We start from the raw sequence: 15,119 nt of genomic DNA, 5'->3' as shown, positions 1-15,119 counted from the left end.
GTATTCAAACGTCTAGAGATGTTTTAATAAAACACAAAGAAGTAAAATTACTTCAGTAATGAAGTAAATTTACTGATACCCAAAGACTGTGCTTGTCTGTTAAGCACAAGACGTAATATAACATACTCCATTCGGTCCCTCCAACCTTTATTTTTGCTAAATTCAATTTGTAGTTTATTGCCTTGGTCTTAAATGATTTAAAGAATTCATTTTTACAGACTTTTTTTTTTCTGTGATGTCCTTGGTTTGTCAGTATGCTCATCTTAATAATCCTTTTATTTTCTCACAGAAAGTACTTCAAACTAGGAATGTAAACCTTATAAAGAAGACTGTATTAAGGATGCCCCTGCATACTATTATTCCGTTGTTACAAGAGGTAACTGACTGCTTTTTTCATTTCAGCGTCCTAATGCCATGAGTTAAATGGAAAATTCAGTAGTTAGAGAAATGGATTTGTAATACGTAAGGACACATGGCATTTAGAGTGAGTAACGGATGGAGGAAAGTACTTTAGACAAAAAAAAAAAAAGTGAAATTAATTCCTGGGGCAATGAAAGGAAATGTCATTGGCAGTTTTACCTTTATTCTGCTAATGGCTATTGTGTGTCTGTTTACCTGGAGGCACTTGGAGCTTGTGGCACAGAAAGCTGTATGTACAGGATATCATCTACATGGGAATAATTGTTGTAAACACCCCAACATGAAGCTCCCAAATTCTCATTTTGGTTTTTCCCATTATGTCCTGTGAGGTACCTTAACCTAACACTGAAACCATTTTTATATGTATTGATTTTCTTAATCACAGATTGGTTGTTAATCTCTGTGACTGGCAGTATGGAATTGGAGGTGGGAGGACTGCTTGAGCCCAGGAGTTTGAGATTGTAATGCGCTATGATTGCACATTTAAATAGCCACTATACTCTAGCCTGGGCAACATAGCAAGACCCCATCTTTTAAAAAAAAGTATACATAATTTCACTGAAACTTGCCCTACAAGAGTGGGTATAAATTTTTAAAAATTAGGCCTAAAAATAGAGTGTATTCTTTGTAATTAGAAATTATACCTGGATTCCATTTATCTAACATGCTGCTGAAGTATTTTATTTTGCAAGTATAGTTACGGTATTAACAGTGTGGGCTGGTGTACCATTATTGGTAAGGGAAAACTCTGTACTTAAAAAAGCAGTGTCTTGTATAGAAAAGGGTGGTCATATGTTTTTGTAATACTGCCTACTATAAAAATTTGCCTAACCTTGATTTTTTTCTTTGTATTTTAAAAATCGAGATACAATTCACTTAGCATAAAATTTAACTCTTTTAAAGTATACATATTAGTGTTTTTCAGTATGTTTGCAAGTTGTGCAGTTGTCACCCCAAAAGGAAATCCTTTATCTATTAGCAGTCACTCTCCATTCTTCCTTCTCCCCAGTTGGCTGGCAATCACTAAGCTATTTTCTGTCTGTGGATTTTGCCGCTTCTGGACATTCCTTCATATAAGTCCTATCCTAGACTTTTATCAGCTAATTACTCTGATTCTGGGAATGTATTCATAGACTGTATTATGCTGGTTTAAAATAGACTACTTATTAGAATAATAATTTCTCAATATTGTCATTGTATCATAGGAATTGACAGCATTGGTTGCCTCTGAAGTGCTGTTGTTAATAGTGTTTTTCTCTCCCTTAGCTTACAAAGAGGTTACAAGGACATCCTAATAGGTAAGATTAAACAGGTGACTTAAAAACAGTGTTGTCTGACAGCATGAAATTAAATATTAGGTGGTTCTGATTTCTAACTAATAAAACTCTTTCAGTGTCAAATATTAGCCCCTCGCCACCTCCCTTACTTTAAGTTGAATGATTCTTATTCTTAGCGTTTTATTATAGTTTTCTTTTGGAAACCTCCTAAATTGATACTTTAGCTTTATTAGCAGGTCATTTAAATGATTAGTCTTATTTAATAACTTAGTGTTGATATCGTAAAACTGCTGCTTATAGTACCTGCCGAACCTGTGATAGCTGCTTAAGACTCTGTAAAAATATGTTTTAGCTAAAAGACTAAATTTTGTGTCTTTTTTCTTGATAATCTGATCAAACATTTAAATAACATGACATCTTAAAGATCCTAAGCTTATAGTATATTATCATCAGTATCTAGATAGTAAAATATGTAGTTTTTCTTTAAAAAATTTTTTTTCTCATGGGGTGCATTAGCCTTCTGAGCTCACAAAAGAGGAAAGCTAAATAATTCATTAATTATGACTTTTTTGCACATTTTTGGTCTATATTTGCCTTTTAATGTTAATGGAGGACTTTGCTATTCTTGACAGAATAGATTTTTATGTTTATCGTTAACATAAAATGCAAAACCAGTCGAACTCAATTTGGATGAAGATTACTGTCCTCATATCAGTTAATTATGAAGTAAAGTACGGGTTTTGTTCTTGAACTGTTTTAGAGGAAGGGGTTTTGTCCTGTTTTCTGATGTGGCCCCCAATCCCTGCCCAAGGTCTATGACACAGAGCTCAGATAATCTGAAAGAAAAAACGGAAAGTGATATATACACAGTGATATATTTATTACAGTCATTTTCACAGAGCAACATTTATAGATCTTCACTTGTCTGTCTGGGTTTTCTAATAGCTCAGTTGAATTTACTTTTGAATTTGTGAACATTAGTTTACTTGGATTTTTTTTTCCAGTGCTGTGCTAATGGTTCAGTGGCTAAAATGTGTGTTAACAGTTCATGCATCATACCTGTCCACGGTGAGTCTTTTCAGCTTCTGTTGCCGAGTATGAATAGTTTGGCTTTGATAAGGATTGTAAACTTTGACAAGTATGGCTGAACAAAACCATCCTTTCCCCATCTATCCTTCAGCCGTTAGATGCTTCCTTTAGAGATTTTGTTTTACCCCAGGTGCAGTGACATGAGCCCTTTCATGATGTCACTGCTGTGGCTTTACATAAATTGGTCTTCCCCTCCGCCCCCCGGATGTAAAAATATAGAGATCTTTACAAATACAGAAAGGAGAAAAGTTATATAATGACATACTAGGATTTAGATGTGACACACACACGCGCGCGCGCACACACACACACACACACACACACACACACACACACGGCAGGTTTTAAATGTTTTTATACATGCTAATGTGTCTGTCCTGCCTTGTCCCAGGAGGATAAAATGTAGTTAATGGTAACAGTAACATAAATATTTGGTACCTGACAATTTGCTGGTGCTGCTGTCAGCTCTTGATTACCTATGGAAATAGAAGAGGGAAAGCAACACCAGAAAAAAAAAATTGTATTCATAATATGAGTTGGGTTCTTTGCCACATCATTACATCCATTATATTTTAAGCTGGAAATAAAAGTATTCAATTTTTTTTTTTATCTAGTGCTTTACTTTAAGCTTTAAGTTTTTAGCGGACAGTTGAAAAAAATCCTGAATTGTTCTTTAAACTGTAGCTCTTCTTAACACAGTCTCACCCAACTCCTGCCTTGTCACAGTCCCTTGTGCTCTGTCACTGACTCCTTTGCCTTCAGTGGCTTGAATTAGGGAAAACTTGGTTAATCTGCTTTGAGGTCAGCAGTTTGTTCTTTGTGTGTTTGGGGAGAACTCGCTAAGATGCTGGAATGGGGTTGAGACAAACAACAGATCTTGGGTGTCCCAGCCTGCAGGAGGCTTGGGAGGTGACCTGGGAGCACTGGTGAGAGGGGTTTTGGGAGGTGTCCTGGGAGCACTAGTGAGAGGGGTTTTGGGAGGTGACCTGGGAGCACTGGTGAGAAGGGTTTTGGGAGGTAACCTGGGAGCACTGGTGAGAAGGGTTTTGGGAGGTGACCTGGGAGCACTGGTGAGAGGGGTTTTGGGAGGTGACTTGGGAACACTGGTGAGAGGGCTTTTGGGAGGTGACCTGGGAGCACTGGTGAGAGGGGTTTTGGGAGGTGACCTGGGAGCACTGGTGAGAGGGGTTTTGGGAGGTGACTTGGGAGCACTGGTGAGAGGGGTTTTGGGAGGTGACCTGGGAGCACTGGTGAGAGGGGTTTTGGGAGGTGACTTGGGAGCACTGGTGAGAGGGGTTTTGGGAGGTGACTTGGGAGCACTGGTGAGAGGGGTTTTGGGAGGTGACCTGGGAGCACTGGTGAGAGGGGTTTTGGGAGGTGAGAGGGGTTTTGGGAGGTGACTTGGGAACACTGGTGAGAGGGCTTTTGGGAGGTGACCTGGGAGCACTGGTGAGAGGGGTTTTGGGAGGTGACCTGGGAGCACTGGTGAGAGGGGTTTTGGGAGGTGACTTGGGAGCACTGGTGAGAGGGGTTTTGGGAGGTGACCTGGGAGCACTGGTGAGAGGGGTTTTGGGAGGTGACTTGGGAGCACTGGTGAGAGGGGTTTTGGGAGGTGACTTGGGAGCACTGGTGAGAGGGGTTTTGGGAGGTGACCTGGGAGCACTGGTGAGAGGGGTTTTGGGAGGTGAGAGGGGTTTTGGGAGGTGACCTGGGAGCACTGGTGAGAGGGGTTTTGGGAGGTGACTTGGGAGCACTGGTGAGAGGGTGGCCAAGGGGCATTGCAATTGCATGAACGATCCCAGCAGACATCAGATCTTACGAATCTGGATGGCAAATGGGGCAACACTAATGTGGCCTCAGTTACTTGCTTAGAAGTGAGGAGAGACCCAGGAGACCTTGTAGTGAAATCTTTTCTGGAATCAACTCCTGAGGTGTAACCAGAGTAGTTGTGGTGTAACATTCAAGGTCATGGCAGAACAGACGAAAGAATGGTATAGGGAGGGCTCCTCAGCCCGTAGCAGTTATCAAGGAAACCATGGTTTTCCTCGCTCTTTTCCTTCATTTCTTCCTTCCTTTGCAGATATTTTTAAGTGCCTTCCCTAAGCCAAGGGCTATGCCAGGCATGGGGATTCAGCAATGTACAAAACACTCTGGTCCCCATCTTCTTGGAGCTCATAGTCTGAACAGGGACACAAAAGGGAGGTGATAAATTGGAATGCAGTGACCTTAAACCTTGCTTTACTAATTTTTGTGTCTGTCTGCTGTTTAAAGTTAACATTTGAATGAAACACTTTTTTACTCAAGTATTAGAAATAGGAGTGCAGGTAAAGGCTAATCAGAGGTAAAGAGTGGAGTCCCGGCTGGGCACGGTGGCTCACACCTGTAATCCCTGCACTTTGGGAGGCCGAGGCGGGTGGATCATGAGGTCAGGAGATCAAGACCATCCTTTCTAACACGGTGAAACCCCGTCTCTACTAAAAATACAAAAAATTAGCCGAGCGTGGTGGCAGGTGCCTGTAGTCCCAGCTACTCGGAAGGCTGAGGCAGGAGAATGGCGTGAACCCGGGGGGGCGGAGCTTGCAGTGAGCAGAGTTCATGGCACTGCACTCCAGCCTGGGCGACAGAGCGAGACTCCGTCTCAAAAAAAAAAAAAAAAAGAGTGGAGTCCCTTTTTCTGTAGTGCTACAGGGACAGATAAAAGAATATCAGAATATCACGGGGGTAGGGGGTGAGGTGGGGAAGCCGGCGTTGTTCTTTTTCTTTTTTTTTCTTCCTTGAGACGGAGTTTCGCTCTTGTTGCCTAGGCTGGAGTGCAATGGCACGATCTTGGCTCACTGCAACCTCCGCCTCCTGAGTTCAAATGATTCTCCTTCCTCAGCCTCCCGAGTAGCTGGGATTACAGGCACATGCCACCATGCCTGGCTAATTTTTGTATTTTTAGTAGAGATGGGGTTTCTCCATGTTGGTCAGGCTGGTCTTGAACCCCCGACCTCAGGTGATCTGCCCGCCTCAGCCTCCCAAAGTGCTGGGATTACAGGCATGAGCCACCGCACCCAGCTGCCAGCATTGTTCTTAGAGCCCAGAGATGGGAGGAAAATTAACCAGAAGGTATTTGAAGGCAGTGGGACAGGAAGAGGCTTGTTCTGGACTTCCAAATGGCTTCCTTTAAAAAGAGGCATTTAAATTTTTCCAGTTGCTTTTTATAGTTGATCTAGGATAGAAAAATTATGGTCATCATGGTTTCCTTTCATATTGTTAAAAATGATCAAGGGGACTTTAAGATTTTATGAGAAAGGCAAATTACCATTGTTTTGTTCCTCAACGAACCTGGAGGAGCCAGACCTTTATCAGTCGTGTTGTGTTCCAAATATAACAGCTGTATTCTCAATACAAAAGACTGATGAGAGCAACATGGGAGCAAAAAAGAGAATGTCCTACTTTCATTTTTTAAATATGTTTCAGAGGACTCATTAACCGGAAGTATATTTAAAATGCAAAAGGTCAACTTTGTACTTTGTTCTGCTGGTCTCTGGGAGCTGGGAAAAGGCTTCTCTACCTCTTTGGGGCCTTACAGTAAGGGTAGATAATATGCTAGCATCAGAGGATAAGATTCAGAGGAAAGCCTCTTTAGCCTGGAGATACGTGGTAGAGGCATTTTTAATTTCCTGTCTACTTTATATTGGATATTGGCCTTATCTGAAATAATTTGATTAATACAGAAAAGTGCCACCTTGCAGTTTCACTCTCTTGCCCTTATATCATTTTTTTTATAAGACTATTATTTTTTCCTCTTAGGACATTGAGGGTCTTCTGTGAAAATTTGTGATGTTGTTAGGCTGTGTTGCAAGTAGCCACTGCCACTGGAAGTACTTGTAAGCAGATGTGTGTGGTGCAGTGGCTAAATACTGAGGCATAGCTGAGCATGATTTGCGTGTTTGTCATCTCTGATATGTTAATAGTGCCAAATGATCATTTTTTTCTCTAGTTGCCTGACCTGGTACCCCAGCTGGGGACACTCTACCAGTTAATGGAAAGCAGAGTCAAAACTTTTCAGAAACTTTCACACCTTCATGGAAAGCTTATTCTTCTAATTACACAAGTGAGTAAATCATATTGTTCTGGGCTAAAACTTTTGGACATGGTAGGAATGGAGAGAGGAATAAGGATCATTTTGAGACAGGGTCTTGCTCTGTCGCTCAGGCTGCACTGCGGTAGCGTGATCATAGCTCACTGCAGCCTCGCTCAAGTGCCTCCCAAGTAGCTGGGACTACACGGATGCACCACCATGCCTGGCTAATTTTTAAATTTTCGTAGAGATGGCGTTGCCTAGGCTGGTTTTGAACTCCTAGGCTCAAGGGATCCTACCACCTTGACCTCCCAAAGTGCTGGAATTACAGGCGTGACCCACCACGCCTGGCTGAGAGCTCCCTATTTCAGTAAGAAATTGGTAAATCAGGATCTAGTCTTTAACTTGGAAAGCTTATCAATTTGACAGTAAGAAAGTTTAGTTGTGTCTGTTTCAACTTTTACTCAAATCTTTTTCTCACCATTGTGTTTCAGTTGTTATACAGTTAGTAAGTTATAGGATATTTATACAGTTAAAATTTTGGCACAGAAAGATATTCTAATCACCTCAGAGTTTTTCAGCTTTACAGAGTAATTCTTTCCCTCTTGTATTTGAAGGATTTTTTTGCTCTGTATTGTATGAAGGTCCTCCATTATGGTGGTGGAGGGTGAGTTAGCAGCAAGCAGTGGGGAAGGTTGGGTATGCTGGTGGTCGTGATACTTGGGATATGTTTACACTCTACTTCAGAACAGTACTTTATCTTCTTCCAGGTAACAGCATCAGAGAAAACAAAGGGAGCAACTTCCCCTGGACAGAAGGCAAAGTTGGTGTATGAAGAAGGTAAAGATTGGGGGCATGGGATGAAGTCTAGAATTATAACATTCAGTTTTCAGTGACTGAGTTCTGTTGTCTTTTTGAAAACGTCAACGTAAGATCTTCCTTTGGCAAGCCTTCTCTAATTAAAATAGGCAAGTCCGTGGCAAAAATTTGTAATTCATCAGATAAGAAAAGAAAAGGCACAAGTATAATACAGTGACAAAAAAGGGCATTAGTTATGGAAGATTTTTTTTTCTTTTCTTTTTTTTTTTTTTAAGACAGTCTCAATCTGTTGCCTAGGTTGTAGTGCAGTGCCATGATCACAGCTTGCTGCAGCCTCGACCTCCTGGGTTCAGTGCAATCTTCCTGTCTCAGCCTCCTGAGTAGCTGGGACTACAGGCGTGCACCACCATGCCCGGCCAACTTTGGTATTTTTTTGTAAAGACAGAGTTTCACTATGTTGCCCAGGATGGTCTCAAACTCCTGGGCTCAAGTGATCCCAATGTGCTTGGATTACAGGTGTGAGCCACCATGCCTGGCCAGGTATGGAAAATATTTAAATAGAAGAACATTATATGAACAAACTTAGTGTAAATACATTTAAAAGTCTAGGTGGTATAGTTAATTTTTAAGGAAACATTGATGACCAAAATTGACTTTAAAAGAAATAAAAAGTTTGAAAAAGCCAGTAGCTCTAAAATTGACTTTATAAAACTTCTCACAAGATATGCCCAGATATTTTGAAGGTTATTTGATCAGGCCTTCAAAGAACAAATCTTTTCTTTTCTTTTCTTTTTTGCACAGACTCTCTCTGTTGCTCAGGCTGGAGTGCAGTGGCTCGAGGTCAATCATAGCTCACTGCAGCCTCAAACTCTTACACTCAAGCGACCGTCCTGCTTCAGCCTCTAGAATAGCTGGGACTGTTGAGCCACCATGCCTGGCTAATTTTCTTTTTTTAAAGGTAGAGATGAGGTCTCTTTGTTGCTCAAGCTGATCTTGTACACCGTGGCCTCAAAAACGGTCTTCTCGCGTCAGCTTCCCAAAGTGCTGGGAATAGAAGCATGACCCACAACACTGGGCTGTCCTTTTTGTCATGTACTAGCAATTTAGTCATTTTATGAGCCAAGTATAATCTTGATAACAAAACCTGGAAATGTCAAAAAGGGAACATTTTAGATCATCCTCAAATACCCTGAGTAGCAAATTGATTATAGAAGTGTAGGGTTACAGAGTTAATGTGCAATAATAGACAGCTAGACCAATAGATTGGCAATAGCTACCCCTGAAAAACCCGTGGTTCTGTGGACTCTTGGTGTGTTTATCGATGGTGTGTATTGTATCATTGTGGAGAAGATAGCCTGCTCAGTAAGTTGTTAGAAACACTGATAATTTATATGGAACAAAAAATTTTACCATTATCACATCACACATCACATTCCATATTGTGAGAAATGGATAAATTTGAAAGAGTGAAAATGGTCAGGTGTTGGCCATGATTTGGGAAATGGGAACTCATGCTGTGATGGGAGTACGTGTGCATTCTTTTTAGAGAGCAACTTTGTAATCTCAAAGTTGACAATTTACATATCCTTCCATTCATCAAGTGCAGTCCCAAAGTGATCCCAAAGTGCTTGTGTGTATCCCAGTGACCAATACTTCTCCAAGTATGAACAGAGGACCTGTGGGGATGCCCAGAACTCTTTGAGCGGCTCATGATGTCCTCCGCTTTTCAATCAGTCATCTGTGGGAGGCTAGATTTTCTTCATATAGTTCAAATAAAACAACATATCCAAAAAATAGAATGGAGAAGCAGATATGAGAAGTTTTTAATAGTGCCGCTCTACTTAGTAGAATTTGTTATTGTTTTGGAAATTCCATTTTTCAATTTTAGTGTATGTGCTGCCGAAGAGAGCACAGAAATACCGTTTTTCATTAAAACATGATTTGTGTTAACATGTAATGGATGGGCATTTGTAAACAGATTAAATATCCTTAAATTTAAAAATTGAATTTGAATGTGATAAATATAGGTAGACTTTTCCCACATAAACAAAAACTTTTTGGAGCCCTCAGTTTTTTAAGAATGTGAAAGCATTTTAAGGCTAAAAGGCTTGACAACATAGCTTTAAAACATATATGTAAAGAGATTATATAAGTATGTTCATTGCAGCCTTTATAATTAAGAAAAAGACTTGTGAACAACATAATTCTTCATTAGTGGGAGCATGTTTAAAATGGTTTATTCCTTTAGCATAACACTATATTGGTGAGAGTGCCTGGAGTCGAAGTCGAGTTAACACGCGTAAGTTTGGTTACAAAACCAAGTCAAAAAATGATACCTTCTGTATAGCATCGTGTAATTGTATTAGTAAGCAAAATAAGGGTGGCTTGAACATAAGCTCCGCGATACTGCAACATTCGATTTGATAACTGAGGTGGCTACTAAACGACTAACGGGTGGTTAGTGTAGACAGCGAAGCTGGACAAAGGGATGATTTACCTCTCCGGCCAGGCGGAGCCAGATAGCACGGCACTTCATCACGCTGCACATAACAGGGCGCAATTTAAAACTTAGGGATCCTTGATTTGGTACATTTTCCATTTAATATTTTTGGACTGCAGTTGCCAGGGGAAACTGAAACTGGGGAAAAGGAACGCATATTGGGGGAACTGCTGCATATGTCTTTCATGAATATGTACATGTGTAATTCATGGGTAGTATGATGTATATGTTATAACAGCATACTGGAGAATGAGAAGCTCACAATAGTGGTTTCTTTTGGGGAATGGGCTTAGGGAGATGGGCATGTAAGGGAACTTCATCTGGAGATAATGATTTATTTTCTTAAGAAAAAGTAGATAGAAGAAGAATGTTAGAATATCTTAAAAAAATAGGAATCCCGTTCTGTATTATTGGATAACATTAGCACACCTAATGAAATCAATTCCTTAGTTTTATCCAATGCCCAGTTTATCTTCATTTTTCTCCAGTTATCCATAAAATATCCTTTAAAGCTGTTTTTCCCAAACTGGACTCGAGTTTTGCATCATGGGGTTGAATCTGGCTACTGTGTTTCTGAAGACTCTTTTTAGTCTTTAAGAACTCCCTTTTTCATGACATGGACTTGGTGAAGAGACTGGGAAGTGTATTTCACAGAATGCCCCACCTTATGGTTGTGGATTTGCTTCCTTTTGGTTTCTTTTAATTTGCTCCTCTAAGCTACAGTTCCTTTAAACTGGATGTGAGGTCTAAAGGTTTGATTGGATTTTGTTTTTGGAGGGTTGCATCGATGCTGATCGTTCATATTGCATCACACCAAGAACCACATTGTGCGTGTTCACAGTTTTTTCCTCTCCATTGTGAGATATATCTTCCTTAGTGCTTAGAAAATAATCTAGCTGTGTTAATTTTTGTTTTAACGTTTGCATGTTTTCCCCCAACAATCATACATCTAATATATCAGTTGCTAATATTTCATTATTAGTACTTTATGGGTTAAATAATGCTAATTCTTCCGTTTCACTTATAAGCCAGCTTTTCTGTGTTGTATTTTTCCTCATCCACTGGGGCTATTTGGTGGCCCTGATAGGGCTTAGTATTTAAAGATGAGATTTTTGTAAGGGTTTGGCTAGTTGGTTTGGACCAGTGAGATCTTAAAGGAATAATATAATGAATATACTTTTATACATGTAAGAATAAATTAGCCAGGTGTGGTGGCTCATGCCTATAATCCCAGCACTTTGGGAGGCAGACGTGAGCGGATCCTTTGAGTCCAGGAGTTTGAGATCAGCCTGGGCAACATGGCAAAACCCTGTCTCTACCAAAAATTAGCTGGGTGTGGTGGCTACTCAGGAGGCTGAGGCAGGAGCCTGAGGCTTGAACCTGGGAGGCAGAGGTTGCAGTGAGCCAAGATTGCTCCACTGCACTCCAGCCTGCAAAAAAAAAAAAAAAAAAAAAAAATGTTATTTCTTAGTTGGATGATTGCTAAATGGTAAATAATATTTCTAAAAGTAAATTCAGGAATCTGGTTCTGCTTAATTTCCAGGCTGTACCCTCTGTCTTGTTCTAAAATTAAGGCTGGGTTCTTTCTCCCCTTACAGAGTCTTCTGAAGAGGAGTCTGACGATGAAATAGCAGATAAGGATTCTGAAGTGAGTGATTTGTTCCCTGTATATACGTCAGCCTTTATATCCTCATACTCTGTAAGAATGAGGCCTTCATGAATGCTTTCCTTGTTGGTATTTCGACTAGGATAATTGGGATGAAGATGAGGAGGAGAGTGAAAGTGAAAAAGATGAGGACGTTGAAGAGGAAGATGAGGATGCCGAAGGAAAAGATGAAGAAAATGGCGAGGACAGAGATACAGCAAGTGAAAAAGAATTAAATGGAGATTCTGACTTAGATCCTGAAAATGAAAGTGAAGAAGAATGAAGACAGCAAAGCAAGCTGGTCAGACTATATAAACGCTGGCTCACCTTGCCCAGTGGTGAGGGCTGCCTCTGTGCCAGGATGCCAAGGACCGCTGCACATTTCCAAATTCACAGCAGTGGATCCCATGCCACTTTGCTGTCCTGAGCACCCCAGACTTGACTGTGTAAATAAGAGTGTTTCATTCAAATGTTAATAAACTTTACACAGTATATAGACACATTTTCTGCAATGTACTGACATCAGTGTCCAATATATGGTATATTTTTATAATATAATATCCTAGTATGATTGGTTATATCAAGAATTGACAAGTGCAGATACAGACCTTTCCCATAGGAGTTCAAGAACTGGACTGTTGTGAAGAAGTCAGCTCTTATCTCAGGTTGGTATCTTTCATCAAATCCAGATGCAAAGCAGCACTAGTGAAAATTTTTTTAATTTAGTACATTTAATTTGGTACATTTTCATAAAATATGAAGGGATAACTACAAACTGGAGTAAAAATGATGGTAATTAAAAAAAATCCTCAGTATCCCTAACTTGTCTATTAACTGTGATAATCTGACTTGAGTCAGATTGAATATTTGGAGTGCTTCCCCAGAATAACCACTTATTTTTTAAGCTGTCATGTGAAGTATTTTTTTAAAACAAAACAAAAATTATGGTCATTAAAAAACTAGAGAATTAGCCATATTAAGGATTTTTCTTGACTGCAGATTACTTCTAAAGAATCATCAGTATATAGATTAGAAGTGCTCATTACCTGCAACTTTAAAAAAAAATTCAGTTATAGCTGATTTTGAAGAGGTTTCCATTTTTATTTAAATTACTAATGGATCAAAGAACAATTGTTTATTTTTTCTCTTTGGTTTTAGATATTAATGATAACCTTGTTGGAATTTTTTTTCCAAAGAAAATATTTTTATAATTAAATAATTTAATGTTTTTCTTCCTTTTCATTACCTACTCTTGGCAGTGTTAGGGTATCTGTTTACCTTTAAAATGATAAATCTCACTCAAGATTTTTTATGTATGTATAAATATTTTGGTGTGCTACAAAAGCCTTTGCAAATTATCAGTAGTTTTTTTTTTTTTTTTTTTTTTTTTTTTTTTTTTTTTTTAAAGAGCCGATATTGGCTTAGTGCTCACTAGGGGACATGCACATGGAAGCTCACCTCTAAGAAAGGGCTGGGCAGATGGATTTATTTTTTCCCACCTGTGAATATGTAAAACAAAACCATTATCTTTGAGGGAGTTTTTAATACCAATGACAGAACAGAGATCTGTGTGCTCAACTTAAGAGCCAGAGCCATATAAGCATCTTGGGAAAGCAAGTTTGAACCAGCTGCTGGTGTAATGTACAGTTATATTTGTCTATAAATGGAGCTGTTTATGGCAATTTAATACCATTCTCTTTGTAAAGTCAATAAATATTCATCTTTACCCAGTGCTTGTCTTGTGATATATGTAGAGGAATACAGCCACATGTTTGGGCTTGTGGTGTGAAGGTTTTTAAAAAGCAGTTTTGCTCCCCTGGCATTAAATAGGTAAATGCTTTCAAAGCTTGTGGATAACCTAGAATATGCAACGAAGTGAAAGAACCAAGACATTTGTGTTAGTCTAGTGTCAGCTATAGCCAGTTGATTCTTCATGCATTCCCACTTGGCTGGGTTGTGACTTCACAACCCAGGGCTGTAGTGACAGTAAAGAAAGAGGCCTGTGCTGATAATTTCAGTCCTTTATTGGTAACCAACACTTGGCTTATGAGTCCGGTTTCCCTTATACCTGACTCTGCCTAAAGAAGTAAATGATGACAACCATATGGTAATTTCTAATTATTTTTTTGGTTTAGAAAAATCCGGAGTTAAATTAGCGTTGTTACAAAAAGAATCTTCTATTTTTAGAGTATTTCATTGTCTTTTTCCACTCCTAAACCAGGCAACAAAGTTTGTGTGTGTGTTTTCTTTTTTGAGATTAATTTTTCCTCCCAAACTTTTTTTTGAAAAATTTCAGCCCTCCAATCACTGTCAAGTCAGTAATCATATATTGTAATTACTTGTCATATTGCTCTAATAATTCAGAATAGTCACCCTCATGCTGTGTGTGTGTGGATTTTAATATTTAAATGAGTTCACATAAATTAAGTCGTTGTAGAATGTCCTACATTGCGGATTTGTCCAGTTGTTTCCTTATGATTAGATTCTGGTTTAAATACTTTATGGCAGCAATCCTAAAAAGGTGGTGGTATTTGAGATGAATTTTTAAAAGTGAATTACTTAGGCATAAATGAATATGAGTATGTTTTAATGTGAGTAGATGTCAGGGCCTCAGGTTTGGGGCTTTTGAAGCCGTAGTGCAATGGTTAATGCTTCAAGTGAGGTTCAGAAATTGGAACTTCATAATGGACACATCAGGTGCATTGATGTATCTGGGGTTGTTATAATTCCATTGGAGGTTAATGCCCAACATGCTACATTCATTGACTCAGCAAGTGCTACTTGATTGCCTACTCTGTGTCAGGGATTATTTAGTAGCTTGATACATAACCATTGAACAGCAGCAATGGAGGATATCTGCCTTTGAGAAGCTGACATTCTACTAGGGAGATGATGGCCATAAACAATGTATGAGTGAGTAAATGCCAACCTTTTTGGCATCAGGGACTGGTTTGGTGGAAGACAGTTTTTCCACGGACTGGATAGGGGAGGGGATGGTTTCAGGATGATTCAAGCACATTACATTTATTGTGTACTTTATTTCTATTATTATTATAATATATAATGAAGTAATTACACAACTCACCATAATGTAGAATCAGTGAGAGCCCTGAGCTTGTTTTCCTGCAACTGCACGGTTCCATCTGGGGGTGATAGGAGACAGTGACAGATCATCAGGCATTAGATTTTCAAAAGGAGCATGCAACCTAGATCCCTCACAGTAGGGCCCTCCTATGAGAATCAAATGCCGCCGCTGATCTGACAGGAGGTGGAGCTCTGGCAGTGATGTGAGTAATGGGGAGT

General features: G+C 39.5%; 1 protein-coding gene across 2 annotated transcripts in view; it reads left to right on the top strand.

The window, feature by feature from the left end:
• Positions 1–13,542, top strand: part of WDR43 (WD repeat domain 43) — a 54,197-nt gene extending 40,655 nt beyond the window's left edge. For both annotated transcript variants that reach the window (XM_515377.8, XM_063789199.1), the window contains exons 12-18: positions 290–376; positions 1,687–1,718; positions 2,702–2,765; positions 6,772–6,885; positions 7,623–7,692; positions 11,770–11,819; positions 11,920–13,542. In XM_515377.8, coding sequence (XP_515377.3) covers positions 290–376; positions 1,687–1,718; positions 2,702–2,765; positions 6,772–6,885; positions 7,623–7,692; positions 11,770–11,819; positions 11,920–12,099 — 597 coding nt within the window. In that variant the 3' untranslated portion in view covers positions 12,100–13,542. The remainder of the gene's footprint in view (positions 1–289; positions 377–1,686; positions 1,719–2,701; positions 2,766–6,771; positions 6,886–7,622; positions 7,693–11,769; positions 11,820–11,919) is intronic.
• Positions 13,543–15,119: the final 1,577 nt, after the last annotated feature.

Source organism: Pan troglodytes, chromosome 12 (assembly GCF_028858775.2).
Source record: "Pan troglodytes isolate AG18354 chromosome 12, NHGRI_mPanTro3-v2.0_pri, whole genome shotgun sequence".
Classification (NCBI taxonomy): Eukaryota; Metazoa; Chordata; class Mammalia; order Primates; family Hominidae; genus Pan; species Pan troglodytes.
Note: the sequence above shows the minus strand (reverse complement) of the source record. Positions and strands in the feature narration are given on the sequence as shown.